General features: G+C 37.8%; 1 protein-coding gene across 1 annotated transcript in view; it reads right to left on the reverse strand.

The window, feature by feature from the left end:
* Positions 1–3,758, reverse strand: part of PLCZ1 (phospholipase C zeta 1) — a 46,398-nt gene extending 42,640 nt beyond the window's left edge. Inside the window, exons 1-2 of the mRNA XM_048300584.1 lie at positions 3,138–3,758; positions 2,281–2,448 (exon numbers count right to left, since the gene is read on the reverse strand). Of these exons, the coding sequence (XP_048156541.1) occupies positions 2,281–2,448; positions 3,138–3,758 (789 nt within the window). The remainder of the gene's footprint in view (positions 1–2,280; positions 2,449–3,137) is intronic.
* Between the last annotated feature and the right edge of the window lie 20,249 nt (positions 3,759–24,007).

Below are 24,007 nucleotides of genomic sequence, written 5' to 3' on the forward strand. Positions count from 1 at the left end.
AACCATTAACTAGGAAAAGAAAATACCAACTTATTTTGGAAATAAACAGTCTATCAGGACTTGGAAGATGTTCACTTAGTTACTGGCACAAAATAAAGCTGCGCAAAAAAATTAAAGTTTCTATTTCAGTTGCCCCTTGATGAAATACAGGCAATAATACTACACAGGAGAACTCTTCAAATTAAAGTGATAAAAGTCATGTCACTATAAAAAGACATTCTCATAATTTTTTTGGTAGATTTTATCATTCTTATTTTTATTAACGCACATCAAATATTTGCTGTTCGGAAAAGAGGAAACAAAAAGTCTTGAGAGAAATTATATGAAAATTTATTGTTCCTTAAAACCTTAATGGTCATAATTCTGATATTGTTCCAAAGAATATTACAGTAAAGGAACTCAAAGAGAACAGACAAGAAAAAAAGGAGATTTTTCTTTTCAATTATGTTTTCTGTTAAATGTATTTTGCTATGTATAACCATTAGATTAACTACTGATGTGTAGTTACTGACGATGTCAGTAAGATTCCCTTCCAGAATGCTTTGAATTTTTACATGTTATTACACTGATTAAATATTTGAGCCCCCAAACTACTGAACACAGGTAAATCTTTCTCAAATAGCAAAGATCACCTAAGAGTACTGCTACAAATAACTAGATCAGGCTGTTGGGTATAATATGTTGTTAAATACAACTGGATCAGACTTGTTCTTTGCGGGTCACTTCCCTCAAATAATCCCTCTCTTCTCTACCCACAGCTGACCATTTCTCTCAAATTCCTGTCAGATACCAAAGTAGGTGGAAGACAGAGGAAACAATGAGGAGTATTTTTAAGTTCTCAAGAGATTCTCAAGGTTGGCAATTGTGTCAATGCAGTGCAAGTTCAAAAACCACAGGAATCCTCTTTAGCCAGGGTTGAGCTCATGCTGCTGGTTTTACCTTGGCTTGACAAGGCAGACAACGAGAGAGGAAGAAGAAAGGGTGAGGAAAACTTAGTGCCTTTCTTCTCACGACCTAAAAGTTTCTGACTTGCCATAGTTCATTCTTCTCTGCCAAATCAGGACAAAATCAGCCAGATCAGCCAGCTGGTTGCAACATTCTCAAAAGAGTCATACATATATATATATATATATATGAATACACTTGGTTTCATTCCCTTAGGAGAACAGCATTACCAGACAGCTATTTTGGGGGAAAACAAATGAGGTAAAAGGGAGGACCTTACATTTTTTGAGTCATTACTAGAAGGGACCTGAAGAACATGTAAACCCAGTATGTGCCAAGGCACTCAATTTTGTAGTATTTGCTCACTGAGACAAGATCCACTTGGCAGTAGTTTGCTTACCTACACTAAATTATTAAGTCCAATTTCTAGCTGTATCATGTAACTTTCACAGAAATCTCTTAAACACTGCCATGTCTCAAGGCCAAATCCTTTCCCTGGGGGTTAGACTGCAATTCCCATCCATTCAGGCACACCTCTTAAATACTACAGGAGAGGTATAGTGGAGAACTGAATGAATGCAGGCTGAACCTAAAGCCTGAACAGCTCAGACGAGTCTGTGTTGTCTTCCTGGCAAGAGGATTTTCAGGAAGTTGCTCTAGTGGCTCTGTCCAGCATCAGACAGGCACATCTGGACTCCTTAGCTGGATCACAGAAGAAGATGGATGGGATGAAACCAGAATGCTTCAACTTTTCTCAAGTGCAGCCATGTTACATTAAGAAATAGGAATCAAAATCTACATATTTTCCATCTTACACTAATTCATTGTGGTGAAAAGACAGTGTTATGTGGATGTCAGTCTCCTCTCCTAAGTAACAAGCAATAGGACAAGAGGAAGTGGCCTCAAGTTGTGCCAGGGATGGTTTAGATTTATCTGTTAGGAAAAATGTCTTCACTGAAGTGGTTGTCAAGCATTGGAACAGGCTGTCCAGGGAAGTGTGTGAGTCACTGTTCCTTGCAGGTGTTTAAAAGATGTGTAGATGTGGTGCTTAGGGACAAGGTTTAGTGGTGGATTTTTCAATATTGTATTAATGGTTGGACTCAGTGATCTTAGAGGTATTTTCCAATCTAAATTATTCTGATTCTAATGCAAGCCCTTGGTTATCTATTTTACACAGATACAAAAGACCTGGAGGAGGCAAATTCTTTGCTGATTTTGCACACCATACTAGCACGAGATACACTTCCAAAAAATTAATTTTAAAAAATCAGCAAATGTAGGACATGTGGAACTGAACTTTTAAGCTGTTAATTGCTTAATGTACATCCACCTTACCCTGAAAATATGTTTTAGATGGTCTTCATCAAAAGGTATTTGCATTTTTTCAAGCAGCCTCATGCAACCCTCTAAATCAGTATTCCCAGTCTTGAAATCATTCTGAATGAGATTCCAAAACCACGTATGAGAGGTGAGGTTAAGGAAGATTCTGGCCCATGAAATTGCCTTTTAACAGGGGAAGCAGGGGGAGAAGTTTAATTTTGTTAAACCTAAGAAGCTTGTGCTTTCCTTTCCTCATACTCTAGAACATCCTGGCCTCTGAGAATGCAGCAGGCCCTGAGGTGTGCAGGAGGAGATTTTTGCTCTGTCCTCAGAGACTCTGAGGGCAGTGATTAGAAGGGCCAAAAGGAGGGTGTGAAGGAGATCAAGGAGAGATCAGGGTGCAGAAAGGGGTGCAGTGAGAGGAGAAAAATGTGGGGAGGCCAAAGGGATTCAGCAGTGGCAGGGAACAGTGGGGCGTGCCAAGAAACATCAAGGAGTGAGTGCTCCCATCACTGTGACCACCCAAACATTATCAGCCAGCCCTGGCTGACTGGACAGGCTGCCCCAGGTCCTTCCTGCCATCCTGGGGGTCCCTCGTGTGCCCAGACCAGGTCCAGGCCTGAGGGGAAAGAGATGTGTGGGGGGGTCCCAATGGCAGCTGTCACAGGGCAGGGAGGGGAGACAAGGAGGAGAAAGTAGCAGAGGAAAAGGATATCTGTTCTCATCCATGGTGGCTGTGCATCGCCAGCAGTGGCGTTGCCAGCACCTCGCTTGGGTTCACAGCGGGCTCCTCATGCCACTGTGCCCTGTTCTAATGGCATGGAATGTTTGCTCCCCCATCCTTCCAGTGCCGCTCTGGTGATGTCACAAACTGCAGGCCGCCAGCATGGGCCCCTTCCTGCCACTGCTCCGCCACCCTGCCACCATCTCGTGGCTTTTTCTTCCAGCTCGAAGCGGCCCCCAGGCGCTGCCCTGAGCCGCCCCCTCGCACCCTTAGGATATCCCACACCCCTGGCATGTGCAGCAGGCAGGAGCTGCGTGAGGCAGAGTAGGCCTTTGGCAGCCACCTGTGCCAATGTCCTCCTGGGGAGTTTGGCCAGCTTGGCCGAGGTCTCTCTGCTCTGCTCTGAGGGGGCAAGCTGGTGAGGCACGAGGCTGTCACCACAACAGCATCTTCCCCTGCAAATAACCAGGGGCACCCTGCTACCAACCCCCTGCAGCGACTTGGGGCAAAACCCCTTCTTGGGGCCTTGGGGGAAGCAGGCGGCTCCATGGCACGGTGTGATGGTGGATGTTGGGGAACGGCGAGAGGCCACTCCAAAAGGCTGGGAGGCCACCCGAGCTCCCACTTCCCTACAGGGAACTGCTGTGTGCTCAAAACCAGCCTGGGCAAGAGCAGCTGTCTGTGTCCTGCTTTGAGGCACACCAGCATCAGCCTTCGAATCACTGGGACAGCCTCTGGAAATCAGGCTGGACTTTCGCCCTGACTCCATTTCCCACTCATTTTACAGGGATTCTTCTCCAGGCAAACTCCTTCAAAGTTGCCAGCTTCCATGTAACTGTCAGCAAGCCTGAGCGAGACTCTAAATGTGACAGACCAAAGGCAGTTTGCCACAGATTTTATGAAACTTGTGAAAGCTGAGGACACCAAGTTTTGAATTGACATTCTGGAAAACATTCAGGTTTTGTCAGGGATATATGGGGGGAAAATCTGTCAAGGAATTCCCTGTTACTCACACTTTCATGAACTGGAATAAACTATGGAATGATCAGCTTCTGAGCACCGAGGTCTGCAATGCAGGAGTGCCTCAAAGCTTACTGAAATACAGTCTTTGGTATTATGACCTAAATAATAAAGGGGGAAAAAAAAGACAAAATGGAGTTGTTTAATTGATTTATTTCTGGATCACTCAGGAGAGTACAGAGACTTCCATGAGTCAATCATCGCTTTAAAAATAATTCAAGTCTGTAGTGACTGGAAGTAATTTGCCCTTTTTTTTTTTTTTTTTTTACTTTCTTCATGTATTTTTCAAGTATTTTACTAGTAATGGTCAAAATGTCAAAGCCAGCACAGTGCTACAGGTGAGTAAACAAATTCTTACTTTCCTTTGTAGTTTTAACCAAAATTATATTCACTTGTGTAACTTCACACCAAATGAACATTGATTATAAAGAAGTTCATAAGGTAGATTGGCAAAGATATTGGGACATTATATCGAGATTTTTTTCATTGCTACTGAAACCCTGTAAATTCAGCTTTCAGGCTTTTCTTGGGATATATCTCTGAATCCCTAATGCAGGCACATGAACAAAAGGAAGATCAGCACACAGGAGGAATAAATTTCTTATAGCTAGTGAAGAGGATATTTCAGGACTGATCAGGGATGTACGCTGGGTGTTGCAGCATTAAAGAATAAAGTAATGCTACTTCCCCTCTCCCAGTGTTTATTACAAAGGCCAAAGGAATGTATGTGATTTTGGTTCACTTTCAAACTGGGATAGTGATTATTTCCTAACATTTATCACAAATTATAACAAACACTTACCATCCTTGGTGTTTTCTGTAAACAAAACTTTCAAGCAGAAACAAAGTTTAATTTCAAGCACTATTGTAAACACTACACTTTCAAAGAAAGTTGGTGTGAACATTTAAGCATTATTCTTACAAATATTAGGTGTTTTTAATGAAAGCATAAGATTTTGCTGTTGTTCATCATGGCTGGTGGGAACTGCAGTGCCACAGAGGTTGAACACGCCCTTTTCTAAATACTCATCTGTGACTTTATAGCTTCACTGCTGGCCATGATTGGTTTCATTGTCTTGTTTTTAAAATATAGTAAAGAGCTACACATTGCTATGGTTTTGGGGAGAAAAAACATCGTGAAAAATGGACATCTTCAGATTACTTTTTTGATGAAAAATGAAGATTTTGCATATATACTGTCCCCTGATTTGGGAGGTTCCTTTCTCTATGTATCTGGATATGATAACTAATTTCCCAGAGAAACCAAGGCAGCTGAATAGGGAGAAGGATGGAGCATGGAGAGCATTTCCTGTGCTCCCTCAGTTCTTCACAGAGCTGCATTACCTATGGGTCATTCTCTTTTCACCCCACAGCTGCTACTGAGATCCATCCAACACCAATCCAGCCCTTTAGTGCCTATGCTGCTGCTGGAGACCATTCAATGAGCAAGCAGCTGTCTTTGCACGGAATTTGGTTGACTATGTGATTATTTCTTCATTGAAAGTAAAAGTAATTTTATTAAAAATGTTATACAACCCAGGGCAGTGATAATGAAGATGGGCTGTTCTGAGTGTAGTTCATGTCTGCAGTACCAAAAGATAGATGAAATGTTGGACATAGATTTAAGTGCTAACAGAAACAGATATAGCACTAAAAATCCTGGATTGGGAAAAAAAGCACTTTTTTCCAACACAAATATTGAACATGAACAAACAATAGGGAACAGTAGAGAACAATGAAAAAGACTAAACAGTTAAATAATGTTCAGTTTCAACATTTATTCCAACGAGATTAATCCCTTATGAGATGCAAAATATATGGCATTTTGCAATATACTCTTTGATTCTGTAGAATTAAATTCTCTCTTCTTTAAAAATCTGTTTCTATATGGCAAAACTTTAGCAAGGAGTGCAATAATAAAAAAAACATTTAATATTTTAGGATTATGAAGTTTTCCTATCTTCCCAGTCAGTCTACCTTTATGAACTTTCCATTTTCTTTCAATTTCCTTTCTGTATAAAAGAGAGAATCTGTGAAAGCAGAATCTGCAACAAAAGCTGCTCAGAAGGATGGAATTTTGGCAGAGTAAATGTTCTGATCTGACTGAAAATGATCATCATTTTTTGCAAGGCTTTGAAATTAATCTGGAAAAGGTAATTACAAAAGAGGCTTTGTCAATTTTCCCTCTACATTCTCCAGGATGGTCTTGGATTTTTTTTTTAATTTCTTTTGGAAACTTGGGGGAAGAATAAACATTATGAGGAGAAGCTGAAGGTGTACAACTCCATGGAAAAATTCGCTGAACTTTTATTTATACACTTTTGTGACTCTGAATTTGAGATTTAAATGCAACTGCTTGCTTTTTTGTCTATAAGAGATTTTTTGTTGTGGCATAGGGAATACATGCCAACTTTCATTATCTTTATTCCTAAAATAGCCTCCTTTTCTCTCTAATTCTTTGAAAAGCATCCACATTCGTATAGCTTCTTGCAAATCCATCTCTTTTTGTTTTCAGTTCCCTGTATTTTAACAAAAGAAATGAAGGATTGGCATATATACCATATATATATATTTATACATACATAACAAAAATGAAAATTCAAGTTGTCCAGCTGTATCAAGCAGCAGGTTTCCACTGCAGCCAGTACAGCACACCTGGAATTGAAGCTCTGTCCTATTTACAATCATAACTATCTGCTTTTAAAGACTTGCTTTATGCCTGCAAAAATACATAATCGGGCATCTTTTGGTTCTTCTTATCTTGGGTTGTTACTGAGTGGCCATGGTTCTTTGTCACAAGGAGAAGATCACCTGCTCCATAGGCTCAGAACAGTTTTACATGGAGATGTAATTTTCTTTCAAAATAAAATGGGAATTTTGTTGAAACTCCACTCCTCCATTTGCAGACTTGCAGACCCATTGGAATCACCAAGCTGGTACAAATATACCTGAGCCAAATTGGCTCAATTTTTTTTATTTCTGACAATAATTTTGAATCTATCATTAATTGTTGCTGTAAAGAAAATTATCATTTTTACTATGCCAGTAACATTAGAGTTTAGCTTGGACTTCATTGTCAGCTTACAGCTGCATTAAAATGAGACAACACTTAGTATTTGAACTGAATATTTAATGTTCACATTATAAAGTTTTCTTCATGTTTTGCTGGTACTGCAGCAGGTGGAAAACCTATCAAAATGAAAACACTTAGTGAAACAAGCTTAATGATTTCATTTTCAAATATATGTGTGGAATTAAAAGCTAATTTATTTTTTTGTTTCAGAATAGATAGACAGCTCTGTAACAGGCAATAAAGACTCCAGTTATCTGTTGGCAGAAAGCAAAGTCTATCAATGTTCCTCGTCATTTGAAGGAATTAATGTTTTCCTCTTTAAATTTTCCAAAAATTCTTTCTTTGCTTCATTCATGGAATGGAAAAGACCATTTTTGTAAAACAAAACACCCGGCTTGTATTTCTTCCAGCCTGTAGTCTGTGCTGAAATCTCCACTGTATTCCTTACTCCCCATTCCTTTCCAAATTGTGGGAAAGAAAAGAAAATATGATTTTGAAACAGAGCAAATAAAAATGAAGGACATCCAAAGAACCTTCTCTCAAGTGTCTCTCACTGAGCTCAAACAGTCAACACATTAATGCTGCAGCTATAGTAAGACTACATTCAAGGATTATTTTCCCTTCTGCAATAAGAATGGTTTAAAATGCTCCAATAAATCTGAAAAAGCAGATGTATTACAAGTCGAGTGCAAGAAAATTTCTAAGTCTGTATGTCAGGATGCCATTCCTGCCCAAATAGTGTATTCTATAGTCCTTTCTAATGAAAGCTTCAGAGCTATAAAAAATGTGGAATGGTTTCAAAAAGTCACTATTTCAAAAAATAACTATTTTGAGCTAGTCAAAGCATAGTACCCTGGGATTCTCCAGAGTTACAAGACATGTTTATTATAGAAAGATATAGGAACTGCCACCATAAGAAACTGAGGGAATGAGAGACATAATAATAATATTTATAACAGATGACCCATGCCATATTAGATCATTAATGTACTCAATTATCTTTGAATGGAAAAAGGAACTACTACACATCCTTAAAACAATACCCAGAAAATATCCTGAGGTTGTGGGATCCTAACAAAGTCTGCTGATAGTGACAGAGATTGCAGATTAGACCTGTCTAGGGGCTGTCCCTACGTATGTCCCCAAAACTTCATATGAAACACATTTTTAGGGGAATGGAAGGCCAGAGCCTAGATTATATTAGATTAGATTAGATTAGAGAGAAAAGTAGTTGGCTCTTAATAACTGAGGTAGGGATTAATATAATTATATGTGACACATGTGCAACGTAGCCATGATCCCAAATGAAATTCTCGGACAGCTAATGCAAGCTTCTTTCACAAAATAAAAAAGCATTAAGAAACAAGAAATTTTCTATCCTGGTTGAAATTTAGTATTACAAACCTACATCCTCAAGCACACTGCTGTGTTCTCAGGTATGACAGTTTTCTTTTCTGTAAAGATTCAAGATCTACCTACACAGATCACGAGTCAGTGCACCAGCCCCTGGCAAGCCTACAGCTGTTTAAGTGTGCTCATTTTCACTGGCAGAAAGCAAAGGATCAAAAGTCTTTGCTTATTCACTTATTCATTGCTTTTTCTTAAACACATTTTGTTTATTCTTAAATACAAGAAGTTTAGAAGCCTGAGGAAGACAAGACATTGAGTACAGTGCTGCTCATGTAATTTTACTGTTATCTGCCTTCTGAGACACAGCCTGCCCACCAAGGAGTTAGACTTTAACCCAAATACATAGATCAGGCCATATGACATCCTGCACATTCAAATAAGATGAAAATATGAGTTTGTGCTCACAGTTGTTCATGTTCATGGCCGGAGATCCTCACAGTGGCCTGTTCTGGCATTAATCTTCCAGTCATGCTGCCTGGGCACATGGTGAGCTGCCCATTTCATATGGCTCACTTTTTGCCCACCTATTCACATTCTTTCCCTTGGAAGGGAATGTTTAATTTGGGGTTCAGCTGGGACAGGAGGTTGGGACAGCATATTGGGGAATGTATCCCACTGTGGGAATTCAATGGCTGAAAGAGTCCAAGTTCCTCTAAAGGTTAAAAAAAAATATATACCCTACAAGCCACTTCTCTCTGAGTGGGGAATTGACAGCTAAACCTCCTAGAGACTGGTTTCAGTGAAAAAAAAAAAAAAAAAAAAAAAAAAAAAAAAAAAAAAAAGAAGTAGGTTTCAATAAATGTCTTTGGTTTCAGATAGAAATGCTTTGTTTCTGAAACAAGATAATCAAAGGGAAGATGAACAAATTATTGGCGGGGGGAGGGGAGCAGTGTCTGTAGAGTTTTGGGGTTTTTTACCCTGCATTGAAGATACTGTTAATAGGATCTCCTCTGAGAAGCTCACCACTCAGAAATCAGGCTCACACAGAATTAAAACTCCTGTACATGCCTTGAACAGCTGTGTTGTCCTTTATGTACCATTGCCTCCATTGATCTTGAAGCGCCATAGATAACTTACCTTTAGAAGCAGGCATGTTCCAAGCCATCAGGTTTCCTTATGCTGTCGTTCTTGCTTTACAGCATTCAACAGATGAGAAAAAGTGGGTTTTGTTTCCAATGCTTACAAGTTCATTAATAAATATCTTTTACAAATTCCTGTGATTGTTTTTGAGAAAAAAAGAATTGCCAGTTCACTGAAGATACTAATTTTATTTAAGAACTATATTTCACACAAGACTTCCCATTTTCAACTTACTTTAATTACATAGTCATTAGAGACAGATATGAGAAGCACAGCTTATTTGAAGTATTTATTATTCATTCTTGTATTGTTAATGAATTAGTGCCTGCACTAAGAAGTCACCTTCTTGTTCATCAGTTTTTCAAGTCCATAAAATAAATGTGATTGCTTCAGGTACTATATTACATAGATTCAGTACCATTGCTTTCCATATATAACATCTACATGCAAATTTATTCTGTTGTTCTTTCTTCAATAATTAACATTATCTGCTAATGTAGTCTTGCTCAGACCAGTTCCTTTAGTAATTATCATCGAGTGTGCTATATGTATTCACTGAGCAGCTATAGTTTATTCTTTCTCTTTCCATCAAAAGGTTATTTTAAAGACACATCAACAACATGCTTTCTGTGATCTGTAACCCCTGCAAGAACCAAGCTGTTGCTTCACCCTCTGGGCTGTAGTTCCATATGCCTAAATCCATTAAAAAATATGGATTTATCTGAAGCCAATGAAAAGCATAATTAACGTTTTGGTATTTGGTGTGCAGTGATTTATTTTCTGTTATCAGTTACATAGGCTGCCAAATGTGTGATACAGATTATGGGACAAACTGCACTTAAAATGCAGGTTCTTTCAGAACAACCTCTTATTTCCTGTGAAGTATTCATGGGGAGAAAGAGAAGATTAAAATGCATAGGCTCTGTTTTGCCTTCAGCTCTTTTCTGGCTTCTCTGTTTAAATCCCAGTTCAACAAAGTACTTACTTGTTTGATTAATTACAATCATTGCACTGTTTCCACTGGGAGGACTAGTATGATACTGGTACCATGATGCTCCAGTTGGTTATATTTGATCAAACAAAATGAAGGACCTGAGAAAGAAGGTACAGAGAACAACAGAAATGTTCCCTTATTTTGACTGTGAACTTTAGACTTGCCTGGAGAAAGTTGCTACAGACCAATTTCCAGTCCCTCGCTCAAATCTATTTCATGACTTAATCCACATGGTCCTGATGCATTTTTTTTTTCTTGAATATGATACATGTTGATCCTAAACAATTAATTTTCTTTAAATTAATACTATTAGATCCAGAAATGTTCTTCTAAGTTTAGAAGCTTCAGTAAATTAAATGCTAAGCATTTATTCTTGCTCTAGTCAAAACCACAACAGTCAAGTGAAGCATCTTGGCCATTTAAGCTCTGAGCAAGAGTGTTCAATGTCTTCTGAATTTAAGGAACTGTGTGTCTCATTCTTCCAGTGGAGTTCCCTTACAGAAAATGTGTTTATGTGTTCTACAGAATAAGCAATGTGTGGGCATAAAAGGAGCAAAGTTAGCATCATTTCTGACGTAGCTGGAAGGTAGCTGGAGAACTGCATTCTGGCCACTTCTTCTGCACCAGGAAGATATAAAAGCAATTTTTTAAAAACTTTCCATACTGCCTTTGTGGATTCAGTAGAGTGAAATTCTGTTTAATTTTGTGAGGTGATTGACCATTAGGTATTGGGAAAATAAAGACATGAAGCACTGTGAGCTGATGAGATCCTACAACAGTGGGGGCTACTTAAGTGTTTTCAGATAACAGGGGAGAGATAAGAAATTAGATGCAGAATGAAGGTGAAAAAAACCTTGGATTTTTGCTCTCCATAGAACAGAATCTTTAGTTTAGAATTTTAGGTTGTCCAGCACTTTTTTTTTTAAAGCAAGATTTATTACAAGAATTTCCTATATAAAGGGAATTTCTATCAATTCTATGAACACACAGACTAGAAGAGGTGAAAGCATTTGCAAATTCACCCCTGCAACAGAGTAGTAATTCCAATGTCCAAATCCTACTGATATTGGCACAATATTTTTATAAGCAAAAAGTTGAAGTAGAAACAAAAAGAACTCAATATATTTATCATAAAATTCTGCAGTCAAAAGTGACTTTGAGGCTTCTGCTCCTGCTTCATTAAGCTCCTCATAGGCAGCATAATCCTGATAATTTCAATTCCCTAGAAGAATATTCTCTATTTCATTTGTTTCTAAAGGACCAAATTATTAAACATGTCATATTGTAAAATTGCTATCTAAAGACTTCATGATGCACTAAGTAGAACGGAAATAGCCAGGGGCTGTAAGATCTGGGTCAAAGGACAGTTGTTTGTAGCTCATTAGTATGATGTGGTGAAATCTGAAATTATATTAAATGTTTGTTTAAGATGTAATTAGAGAAGAATTTATGCATTTTCAAGTATTCTATGCAGATCTGTAGTCTCATATCAACAGCGGCAGAAATGCTTTCTTGGGTGTATTATTTGCCTCATCCAGAAGCAGGAAAACAATTCAAAAGCCAAAATATATTGCTCAGCATGTTTGCTTTTTTTTCCTTTTTGCTAATTCTCTCTTTACTCAGCTGCGCAACCCTGACTGCCAAAATATGATTTTACAGGGGGGCTCAATTCAGTCTGTCCTGTTCCCATTCTACCTTTTGATGCCCGAAGAAAATTCAAATACCTGAATTACCCTCATGACTTTGGGCCATGTAGGCCAGGAGTCAGCTTCCAGGCTGGTGTGGCACAAGTACTGAGTACCTCAGAGGCTCTTTCTCAGGTGCACAAGTAAGAGGCTGGATGATCTCTTTGCTCAGACTGGTAAGAAGGAGAATAAAGACTTCACACAAAAGACTGCAGCTGGACTCCTAGTTTTGATGTCAGGGAATGTGGCATGAAACAGGAGATTGCACTTTTCCTTTGTGAAGTTGGTCTTAATGCCCATCTCTCCCCAAGCATGCACATGTAACCTGAGCTGCATGCTCAGTTTAGTGGTTCATCCACCAGCAAAGCTCTGAGCAACCCCTACTTCCTTCCTTTAAAACAAACTCTGGGTCCAGACCTTCACACCAAACAGTAGAATTGTCCTCCAGCGTGTCAGGTGGAAAGGATTAAGATCCTGTTTTCCACCAACACACCGAAAGGAAAGAGAGCTTGGCAAGCAGCCCAGTGAATGTGAGTACCCACATCAGAAAAAAAAAGAAATGGAAGGAGACAGAAAAAAATCTAAGTGTGCTAGGGGGAAAACAGAGTTTGTTCTTAGAGAACAGTAGTGCCTGACCTGTTTCTGAAAAAAGACACAGCATACAATAAATGCAGGGCTGATATATTTCTATCAGACTGTTGAAATAAGGATTTTGGATAACCAAGTAGAATCTCCATTTGTTTGGTATTAAATCCTTCTAAAATCTTTGCACAATTGATCTTGTTACTGGGATATCCAAACGCTGATCAGCCTGGTTCTTGAGCCAGATTCATTCCTGCTCTGCCCAAAGAGCTAAAACCCAGGCTAACGAGATTCCATGCACTGTGGAGCTACTGCAGCTCAGCTGATTTTGGAATTCATGCTGGAGAAAATCCCCAGCTGTGCTGCGCAGTATAACTGTGCTGGCACCGATGTCGCTACCTCAGGGGTCACTGCAAATGCATTGTGGGTGTGAAGTGCCCTATATAGGACAGGACAGACCTGCCAAATATATTTTAGGGGAAGAAAAAATCCTATAGATACATCTAAAATATAAAGTGCATGTGTGTGCACGTATATGTGTATATATATATGAAAACCATAAAGAATATGTGTGTGCATATATATACACTTTGAGACAAAATAAAGCCAATAAAATTAGGAGACCTAAAAATCATAAAAGGGCTAAGCTCTAATTCACATACAGGATTCAAGTTGCAGTCACTTATTCAATGTTTAATGCTGTATCATTGAAGATTCAATCTATGTAGATTCCAGATAATCCTCACAAGAAACAAGGTTGAGTGAAAGTCATATTTGAGGAATTACTGAAAAATAAAAATATCTAAGCAAGATGGACCTTGGTGCACTGGGTACATCTGTATCATGCTAGATATTTCAGGATAATAAAAGTTTTCCTTAGAAAGAAAATAATATAATAATTGGTCGACAGCTAAACTTTTTCCCTGGTTGCCAAATAGATTTGCAAATATGCAGTTTAAAATAGTGACTTAGCTACTGTATCTAATATAATTATGGAACATTGAAGCTTTATAAGCAGCATTCATTGGTATCTGCATACTTTTTAAAACAACAGCAAATACTGTGTTTTTCAGAATACCAGCCTTGGAAAATGCTATCTGATCACTTAAAAAATTGAATGCAAAACAACTTTGACCACAGATTACTATAAATATCTCTAAAAGCAGAGTTACTGCATATAAACTTACTATTGCTCATGATAAAAATCTATCCCACGTTAAATCTATCCCACTCTCATATTCAATCTGTTTATAAAAAGACAGTATTTATACAAATGAGGATAGCTTTAAAAATAATATTTGATTTAAATTTTGTTATTTATATTAAAAGAATATTTAAATGCCTCGATTGTGTCAAGTCAGCTGAAATATCACTGACAGTGCATATCTGTTGCTAAAAGCTTTCAGATGGAGTAAAGGCTTGGGTATTAAATGAGTTTTGTAACTATGACAATGGCCATGTAGAAACCTAGACAAAAGGAATATGAATATTTATTAAAGACATGTTTCTCCTGCTTAAAATAGTATTGCATACCGTCAAAAATTCCTGAGAAGAAACTGCACTTGTACCACTAAATTCCTGTAGCCTGCATCCATCCTATGGGAAGCCACAACCCTGCAACGACACAGAAACACTTGCAACTAAATACACAGAGCAACCAATACAATTTGGCTTCTTGAGTAAGGGCAAACAGCATCAGAAGAATCAGTTTCCACTCTTGAGGGGAATAAAATTATGCCAGGTCATAATTCAGTCTTAGGTGGGAGAGGAACGAAGCCTGCCCAGATGGACGAGGTGGAGTAAATAGTAGAGCTTAATGGTAACAGTGCTAGAGGCACAGTCCCACAAGTTCTGGACAGAGGGGAGGTCTTCAGACAGCCCATAAATACTGAGCAGATTGTTTCCAGGTTTAGGAAGAACCTCCCTTGAAATTGCATCTGCATGACACTGAACAGGCAGAAAATCTTTCCTTTGTTTTTAGTACTCCTTTGATAGCAAGCTACACAGCCTAGAGAAGCAGGAATTAAGTGTATTACAATGCACAGGGGTAAAAAGCTTGTGAAGGATAAAAGAGGGATGACTAGGAGCCAGAAGTTAAAAAAAGGAGAGTTGGAAAAGGACTGGAGGCAAATGGATTTTGTAGCAGCAGACTTGCCCATAGTTCCTGAATAGTACTCTGTGTTTTGCTATGGTTCAGCTTTGAATTTATTCTGCTGATTCTGTATAATGCTGAAATTCAATTCCTGATAACCTCCTATTCACTATAACCTCCTATCTTATGGCTATCTCCATATGTCAATACTATCTCTATATGTCAATTTGCTATGATTTTTCCTTGGTTTATCGAAGTGACAGACATTGCACTCTGCCTCTAAATGATCCACTCTTATGCATAAAGAAATATTGATACTGTTGGAGGTTTCAGAATTCTAATTTTGATCCATTTGCTCTTTAAAAATTGTGTCTAAATTTTCTATTCAAAGAAAAATATGTTGGGAGCAAAGCAGTGAGATATTTACCTTCATGTATTTCTACTTTCTGATACATTCTTTAACTGTTCAATCACACATTAGTTATTTTCTGCTTGCTTGGCTGGTGTGTTGGTTAGCTTGGTTGGCATTCATTACCTAGTTTCATTCCCTTGGGTAAATTTGGGATATAGTTTATATTTTCTCCTTTTTTTGACATGTTAAGAAAAAGAAGAAATAACTTTATTTTGAGGTGGGCCATTTTCAACATAGCTTAAAGAGAATGCTATTGCTGTGTGACACAACAGAATAGCACAACTTAGTAGCCCTGGCTTCACCAGCAGACTATCAGCCCCAATTCACTGTATGTGGCTGTTTACGTTATGTCTTTGTGTACTTGAATGGTCCCTGCAAATTTTCGTTTCTGTCATCAACTAAACGGAATATTGTGAAGGGAAAAGAAATGCAGTTAAACCACTAGACTTCCAGCAGCATACACACTCAGCTTTTAAGTTACTGGATGTTGGTCTCCAGTCTCAAGAAGATGGAATATGTTTCAGGAAATCGATTCTCCTCTCATTTAAGCCGAAGGACCTTGCTTTTGCTGCGTATCCTGCTCTTTATTCAAAAAGATTTATTACAAAATATGTAGAAAATCTGATGAGTTTCCCTGAAAATCTAGATTCCTTGGAGGCAAACTCTGTAGTGTATAACTTTGCTGTTGCACTAGTGTCTTATCACAGAAATCCCTTAATATTGCTGCAAATCTCCACTGTATTACTGGGGTCTATATTAGGGCACACAGGATTGTGGCCTAACCACACCGAGGAATCTTCTGCTGTACTGACTGCTGCTTTGGCTAAACTAGGAAAATCTATATTCCCTCAGGAGATCAAAATCTAAAACCTGTAAAGACTGAAACATCTAATCTATACAGTGTTAAAAACTACACATAAACTTCACACATTGTTAGGTCACGTGCTAGAGCAGAGGAGCAATAAGTTACCTCTTCTCTTTTAAACAGGTGAGCTAAGTAAAAGAAATTTTATCACCACTATGTGCCTTGCTATGCTTCCAAATATATCCACTTAGGGACACGGAGGGAAGGAACTAGAGATGAAGTTTCACTCTTTACACAGTATAACACTGGGGACAAAAGTTATCACAAATAAACCAGGGGTACAGCCAGTGGCCCCAGGCCATGCTCTGCATTACTGTGAAACTCGCTCTGAACTGATCAGCAAGCTGGACATGTACACCCTGGCATACCTCTCCTGCTTTGCCAGCTCCTAGAGGGGGAAGAAAATGCATGAACTCCGACCTCACCATCTCTTTCTGCTGCTGTTTCTCTGCCCAGAAAGCAAACAAGGAATAGTGAGTGCTCACAGAACCTGTCGAGGTGATTTGATGTACAGGATGTACTGGATGTACAGCTGAAAAGTCTCCACTAGTGTTTGGGGCAAGGCCAGCAGTAATCCAGGCTCACAACTTTTATGGCAGGAATATATTAAAAGCAATTACTCTAATTGTTGGTTGCCTTCACAAACTGGAAACCTGTGGCCTTTATTTCATTGCTCATGTACAATTAAGGATTGCTTCTGCTTTTGTTTGTGCAAGCAGAAACCAGCTTCCCCTAAAATATCAAACAAGTGCTTCTAAGAAGTTGGCTACCTGAATAATTTATTCTTATTCTTCTGTGGGGTTAGGATATTGCAATTTGACTTACTTTGACCTTGTGAGCCAGAAGGCTCACCCGGGGAGGGGTGAGGAAATCCTGAGATACCCAGAAAATCATCTCGATTTTTTCTGCTTGCTGATACCTAGGAGACAGGAATTTTCATCTTTAACAGGACATGAATAATTAAATCATTATTTTAAACTAAAGGCTTAAAAGTTCCTAAATGTGTTTGTTTTTAGGGAGGAAGAAATGTAATCATTTCAAGAGATGATATCCCAGAAGTCAATCCTTTGTCACTGAATTTCAGCCAGTAATCAAATCTTTGGAACTATAGCCATCAAAATGTTGTATCCTCACTTAATATGAACAGTCACATATCAAATAATAACAAGAATAATATATTTCCTGTCCTTAAGGTTACCAAAGGCCATATAAAATATATGAATGTCTTTCATCAGCTTTTCAATTTCTCAGTTCCCAAGGGTTCCCATACAGAGTATTTTTTCTAGCACTGCTGTCAAAGTGGTGAATGGTTTTCCACTACTCATAAGGCAGGTGACATCATGCTGTTCTGAACACTGAACAGGAGGTTGAAGCAGCACCTTAATCTTGTTTTTGTCTTCCCTGCCGCTTTTACAGCACCTCTGGGCTGTGAATCAAAGCCGTTTCTGTTTGTGGATCTTTGCTCACCAATAATAATTCAAAATAATTCAAAATTTCAAGAGCTAAATACTGAGGAAATCCAAAATAAAGTTAATTGAAACCAAAATTAGTTATATGAATAAACATTTTTGAGATTAAATTATATTTACAAACCAGCAATGGTTTGCTCACATTTGGTTTTCTTGAAAACTTTGCTTTTACTCCTGTCTTTTTTGAGGGATCCCCAGAGGTGTCGTAGTGTAGTGATATATTTACCTATTTGAAGTCTTGTTTGTTGTGATTAGTCATCAAGAACTCACTTGTTGATAAACATACTCTGTTTCCCTTATGTCCCTGCCTAGATGATCGTAATTCATATGATCAGAAGGATCATTTCTGCTTGAGAGAAGCTATCTCCATTTTATTCTAATGTAAATCATGTTTATGTCAAACTCAGACATCTTAAAAGCATTCTAGTTCTCTTCCCCATGCCTTTCTGACTCACTCCAACTGTATCCTGGTAAATTTATTGTCTTCTCTAATTTCTTTATGGCATCTCATATTTATTTAATATGAGAATCTCTCAGTTTTCCAAGGAAATATGGCAGATTCTCTCATATCATCAGCCTTTGTCCCATAATATATTACACTGTACAAGATGCAATCACTGTACTGCATTCACCCTTCACTCTTGCACCCCCCTAATTAATAGGTCATTATCCTAAACTTTATAATGAGCCATGTTTTTCAGTCAGTTTTACATCAGGAATTGTCTGTCTGCTCCCTTTTGCCACGAGCAGAAGTGCCCTGGACTTCTAGAACAGAGAGTAGAGGAATGCACTGCTGGCTGATTACCCCAAGCAGGAAGAATAACATGTCTAACCCAAAATATTCTCAGACATCATTTGCATTTAGACAAACCTTAATCAAAAAAACCACAAACAGTCCAACATCCAATAGCTAATTTGCTGTAACCCTTCTGACAGGGCCTCCCACATCCCAATAGCTCTTCTCCAATTCTACTACATCCACCCTTCCAAATGAAGCAACTTCCTTTATTCAATTGATTTTTTTTAAATAAGTTCTGCTGTCCTTGACAGAAAATGTCAAGATTGCCAATGATCAGAGTGATACAAAACTCTTCTGCAGGTTTGAGCTTCTATTCCTAAAACCATCCCAAGAATTGGCTGTAGACGGGAATGTTTTGGCAGAAAGTTGAATAGCTGTATGACAGGGTATTAAGCGTAACGCACAATTTAATATTTCCTATTTCAAGCTATTTTGTTATATTTTTTGAAAATTTTACATGAATGAAGATGTATCTGCTCTCACAAACTCAGTATAACACTGAGGAATGAAAAGCTATTCTGTTTTTCCTTGTTACTTCAGCAGCTTTATACAGAAATACTTTACACTTTTTTTAAAGAGCTACTGTAAGAACAACTATTTTCCTGGAACTAAACCTACAGTGATAACCTTCTGAGATACAAAGAAAATTAATGTAAGCTGATGGATAAGATGGGATGTGGAACATTATGTATTTTGCCTGATGGCTACTGTCTGTAGGGTTGCTAGTGATACTTCACTGATGAAATTACTATAAATATACTGAAAATTGTCTTTGGATAGACAGCACTATCTCAGGAACAGTGAAACAAAAGTTATGGGTTTTGTAATAGGTATAACTGGGTCTGACTTGGGATTGAAGAGTGCTGACAAGCCAATTTGCAAACACAGATGTGTGGGCAGACACATTATATGTATCCTGAACAATTCTGCTATGCCATTCTGTACAGAATTATTCTGGGTATAAGTAATTGATAGAGCAGCAAAGCACAGTGAAACTGATGCCTAAAATTAGATAATCTGATTCTTTTTTGAAGGTGGCTGGCAAAAAAAGATGGTGTGCTGAATAGTTTGCCTCAAATTTGTTAGAAACTGCTTGGCAGTAGTTACCTGCATAACGCATATGTTCACTGAAATATTCTATTCCCCTGCCAATATAGTTGAGGTTTTTTTTAAAAGACAGTATTTTTTGTGTATTTTGGAAGGCCCTCAGAGTTATTTTACAATGCTGTTTATTCTTCCAATCAAAGTAACCACAAATTCTGCCTCTAAAACCATCCTCATTCAGCTGACATTCCTGCACAATCCTCATTGTTTGTCATAATTCACGTAGGCCTGTCCTCATATGCTACAAAAAGTAAGAAATAACAAATACAGTTTATATTCACCAAAAGTTTCTAATCAATTTTTTAGATATGAAAGTTTTAACAACAGTAGCTGTTGTTGATTTGAGGTTGAGCTGTAAGGGTGAAAGGACAGATTGTGCAACTGTTTAACAAACAGATCAAATTAACTGCAATGATCTCACCAGCATGAAAAAGAAGAAAATACAGTCTTTTGTCTAACACACTATTTTAAACATAAATCTACTATATTATATAAAGAAATGGGAGCTTTTGTATCAGGGAAAAAAGCTCCCCACTTTTCAGGTTGTTTTGTGTATGAGCTTATGTAGGTATAAATCCACAATGACTATCAAAAGGTGTCATAAAACTTTGCTAGCAATTGGTATACATGGTGTTTCACCTTGGTTTGTTTATAGGTTGGTGTATCTACATTCAGCTTTGGAGTCCTAATGCTTTTCATAGGTGGGAGAAGCTTCAGCCTTATAACAGTGAATGAAATAAATAAAAAAAGAGCTTCTTAAATTTCAGCTATGACACAAGTCATTCCTTTTCAGAAGGGCTGAGTGTCAAGGTTATGGTAACAGCTATCAATTCAATTTTTTCTGAAAGGTACTCATGGAGAATGATTTAAATCTTGATTTTAAATCACATGTTGTCCTTTAATATTTGTGTGGTGGGGAACTTACATGACTTGTCTGCAGAATATTGCATCCTGTCAATCCTTCAATTTGATTCGTGATGAACATAGTTTGCTCTGAAATACTCGTATAAAATCCCACTGTCTTCCAAATTTGACACAGAATGCACTGACATTTTTTAAAAAATTAGTCTCCTATTATTTTCATATCAGTGCATTAAGACACAAGTTTGTACTTTAAAGTGGACTCCATGGACAGCACAATAAATGAAAAATATGGATTTACAAACATTTCCTAAATTATTTGCCCATTTCTTTTTGGTGTGTTCTTCTCCCAAGTTTGATACTTATGTGGTTTGCAAAAAATCATGAATCGATATTAAATTAGAAATTCATGCCTTTCTGTAAGGCATTAATATGAGTTACTATTTAAAATAGTTTAATATTCAGGGTGCTCCAAAAAATACAGATAAATCTGGTGCAAACAAACAGTATTTTCCCTTTTCTTCCACACTGCACTCCTGTGGAATAATGAGCTCAAAAATTTGGGTCGGTGGAATTTCAGGGCAGAAAAATAGAAGGTAGAGCAGGAGCAACCAACAATTTGTTTGTAAAAAAAAAAGTTTAATTCTTTATATGAAGATTAAGTTTAGCTAAAACATATTGATGTTGTATTGAATGCTGCATAAAACATTACTATAAACATTATGTTTTGAAAAGCATTAAAAAATTCTCATTTAATCAACATGATCACAATGTATAAAACTATTCAGCACAAGGATACATTACAGATCTTGCACACTGGATCTGCACACCATCTTATAAACACTGTCATTCTGAACAGATATTTGGGGAGAGTTTATCAAGTGTAAATAGAGAGGGGTTTTTTTTTAAGTTTTCTCTCTTCTCTGGTTTTCCTACCTCATGCCTAGTTGTTTTTTACATCTCGTCTTTTATTGCTCTGGGCTGTGTTTCTGAAGACTGTGCCAAATCTGAGGCCTATTTAAGTTGTTTCCATTTAAATGCATAAAAGTAAATAATTTCCAGTTATGTAATTATTGTCACTCCAAATAGCTGTGTCTTTGTGATTTGCTTTATAGCTACTGTCACTTTGCAGTGGCTACCAGGCATTCAAATGCTGTAGTCTAGCTGAGAGCTATCATTAGCAAATCAAAGCAGATGTATTTGTATGTGTATTTTTATTTCTCAGTCCTCAGAGTGCTCTACTGCACTGCTGCTACTTTAACTTTTGACTCCTGCCAAACCATTAGTCTGCCCAGCAGAAGATATTATTTTGTCTTAATACTGAGATGTTTTTAGCAAGCACTGTCCTAATATTAGAGACAGAGGAATGGTGCCTACAATGATTTGACGTAGCCTTCAAGAAAGCACAGTGTCATAGCTATGATTGAGTTGTACTTGTCTGAGTCATGTTCTGGAGACACTGCCCTCATTCCTGTTCCCTGGATTTCTCCCTGTGCCAAGGAGCCTTCCTTTCCCAGGTGCTGTCTCATCCTCAAATGTGGTATTACAGCAGATTTGCCCTCAGCAAACACTGCTGTTTCCCATCAGAATATAATTGCTGGTAATTAGATTTCCTTGACCATTACACAAAATTTCCTTGCAAAACTATTTTTATCTCATTTAGCAGGAGCCCTCAAGAAAGGAACCCTTGTGATTAAAGTTCTTGAAGTGAGATATATGAGATGTGATTCCATAACTGCTTCACCAGAGACTTGAGAAAATGACCCACACATTTTGGGCCACAGCTCTCTGTCTGTTGAATGAGGATGAAATAGTCTCTTCCTTTTAACCTTTTGTCATCTGTTCAGATTGGGATGTAGGTGGTGCTTTGCAAATTACAGGCCCTTCTTTCAGCTGGAGAAACTTTAGGACTGAATTCATTACAGGGGTCATGGAGGAGTAGGGACAGATATTAAGCTGATTAAACACTGCAGAAGCATCGGTCACTGAAAGGGCGAAAGATTTCTAATAGGCAATTTTCCCTGAAAAAAACTGGAAGAGCATGTTCCTGTGCAATCATACCTACTCATTAACTCAGTAATAATCATATCTTTGCCTAGTGAACTCCTTGCATTCCAGACCTGGACTTTATTTCACTGAGAATACAGCCATTATAAAGACTCACTCCTCTCTCCTCAACTGATTCTTTAGGCTCACTGCAGTGATAAACCTAAAATAGGTTCACTTTTGCATCCTTCTGCAGCCTTCATGCACTAAGGTCATCACATTTGTGTCACTACTTTATTTCTACTGTGATGCTGTCACTGGAGTGGTTAGATCACCAGCGTGTTGTTGAGGAATACATTTAGTGCAGTGGGATCTACAGGTTGAGCTCTGGGTGGTGGGAATTGTGGCAGCACCAGGCAAGAAGCCATGAACAGGCACAGATCCTTTGCATAACAAAAAAAAACCAAAAAGCAAAAAAAGTCCAGCAAACTCATCCTGATGTTTTAGGAAGATGTATTAACAAAACAAGCCCAGTTTAGGCATGATTTACTTTAATAGAAGATAAAAAAGATAAAAATAAAATTCAAGGTTTGATTTTTGCTTAATTTTTTTTCTCTGCTCTGTTGTCCCCAGCTGCCCTCAAAAAGTAGTGTCTAGAAATTAAAGTGTCTTATTCTGGAACAAGGAATAAATTTCTTTGTAGAGAGGCAGAATGGAAGACTGGCACTTTTTTTAACTGAGATAGTACTTTTTTTTAAGGCTAAATAAAATAATCTCTGTGTGTATTTTGGGAGAGGAAAGGAAAAGAAGTTGCTAAGCAGGCAAAGAAAAAAATTGTGTGGTAGGAAGAAAGGTGAGGAAAACAAGAAGTATGAAAAAAGCCACAGTCAGAAAGAGAATAAGTGATTCTGTGGAATGACAGCTTTAAATGTGATTAATTGTTGTTTTGGTTACTTGAAGTCCCAGTTTTACACAGTGTTTTGTGCATTGTATCCTGCCTTGCAAATGCAAGTAGAAAAGGTAGCTCTGCTGTATTCAAAAGCATTCAAATTCAAAATGGCTGTGATGAGTAAAACTAAAAAGTGATCTTAAAAACTATCTCTTGACCACAAGTCTGCTTTCTAAAATTTGTTTTTGTAGGGCAGCCAAAAGTTACAAACATAAATAGTATTCAGCATTTACTGACTTTTTCCAGAAATGAAAATAATACATCTATGATATTTCAGAAGACTTTTTATGGAAAGCTAATGCATTATATATGTTTGAGTCTTTTAGCCATTAAATGTGCCATTTGATAACATGAATGCTTTGCTTCTGAGACCCACAAAAATGTCTTTTCAAAAGGAGAATAAAGCTGTAGATTAAACGTTTTTATTAGAGATTAGAGTATTGTAAAATTAAGTGCTGTAACTGCATTGGCAACTGAAGGAGTTTAAAAAGCACAGTAAAACATTCAGCCTGCACTAATTGCGGCCCTGTTTTTTCTCCTATTCTACCCTAGCTTATCTTCTAAGGACATAAATTAAAGGAATTAGCAATTGTACTGTGCTGGCAGAGTACAGTATTTTTTTGAGCAGAGTACAAAA

This window comes from Corvus hawaiiensis, chromosome 4 (genome assembly GCF_020740725.1).
Source record: "Corvus hawaiiensis isolate bCorHaw1 chromosome 4, bCorHaw1.pri.cur, whole genome shotgun sequence".
Taxonomy (NCBI): domain Eukaryota; kingdom Metazoa; phylum Chordata; class Aves; order Passeriformes; family Corvidae; genus Corvus; species Corvus hawaiiensis.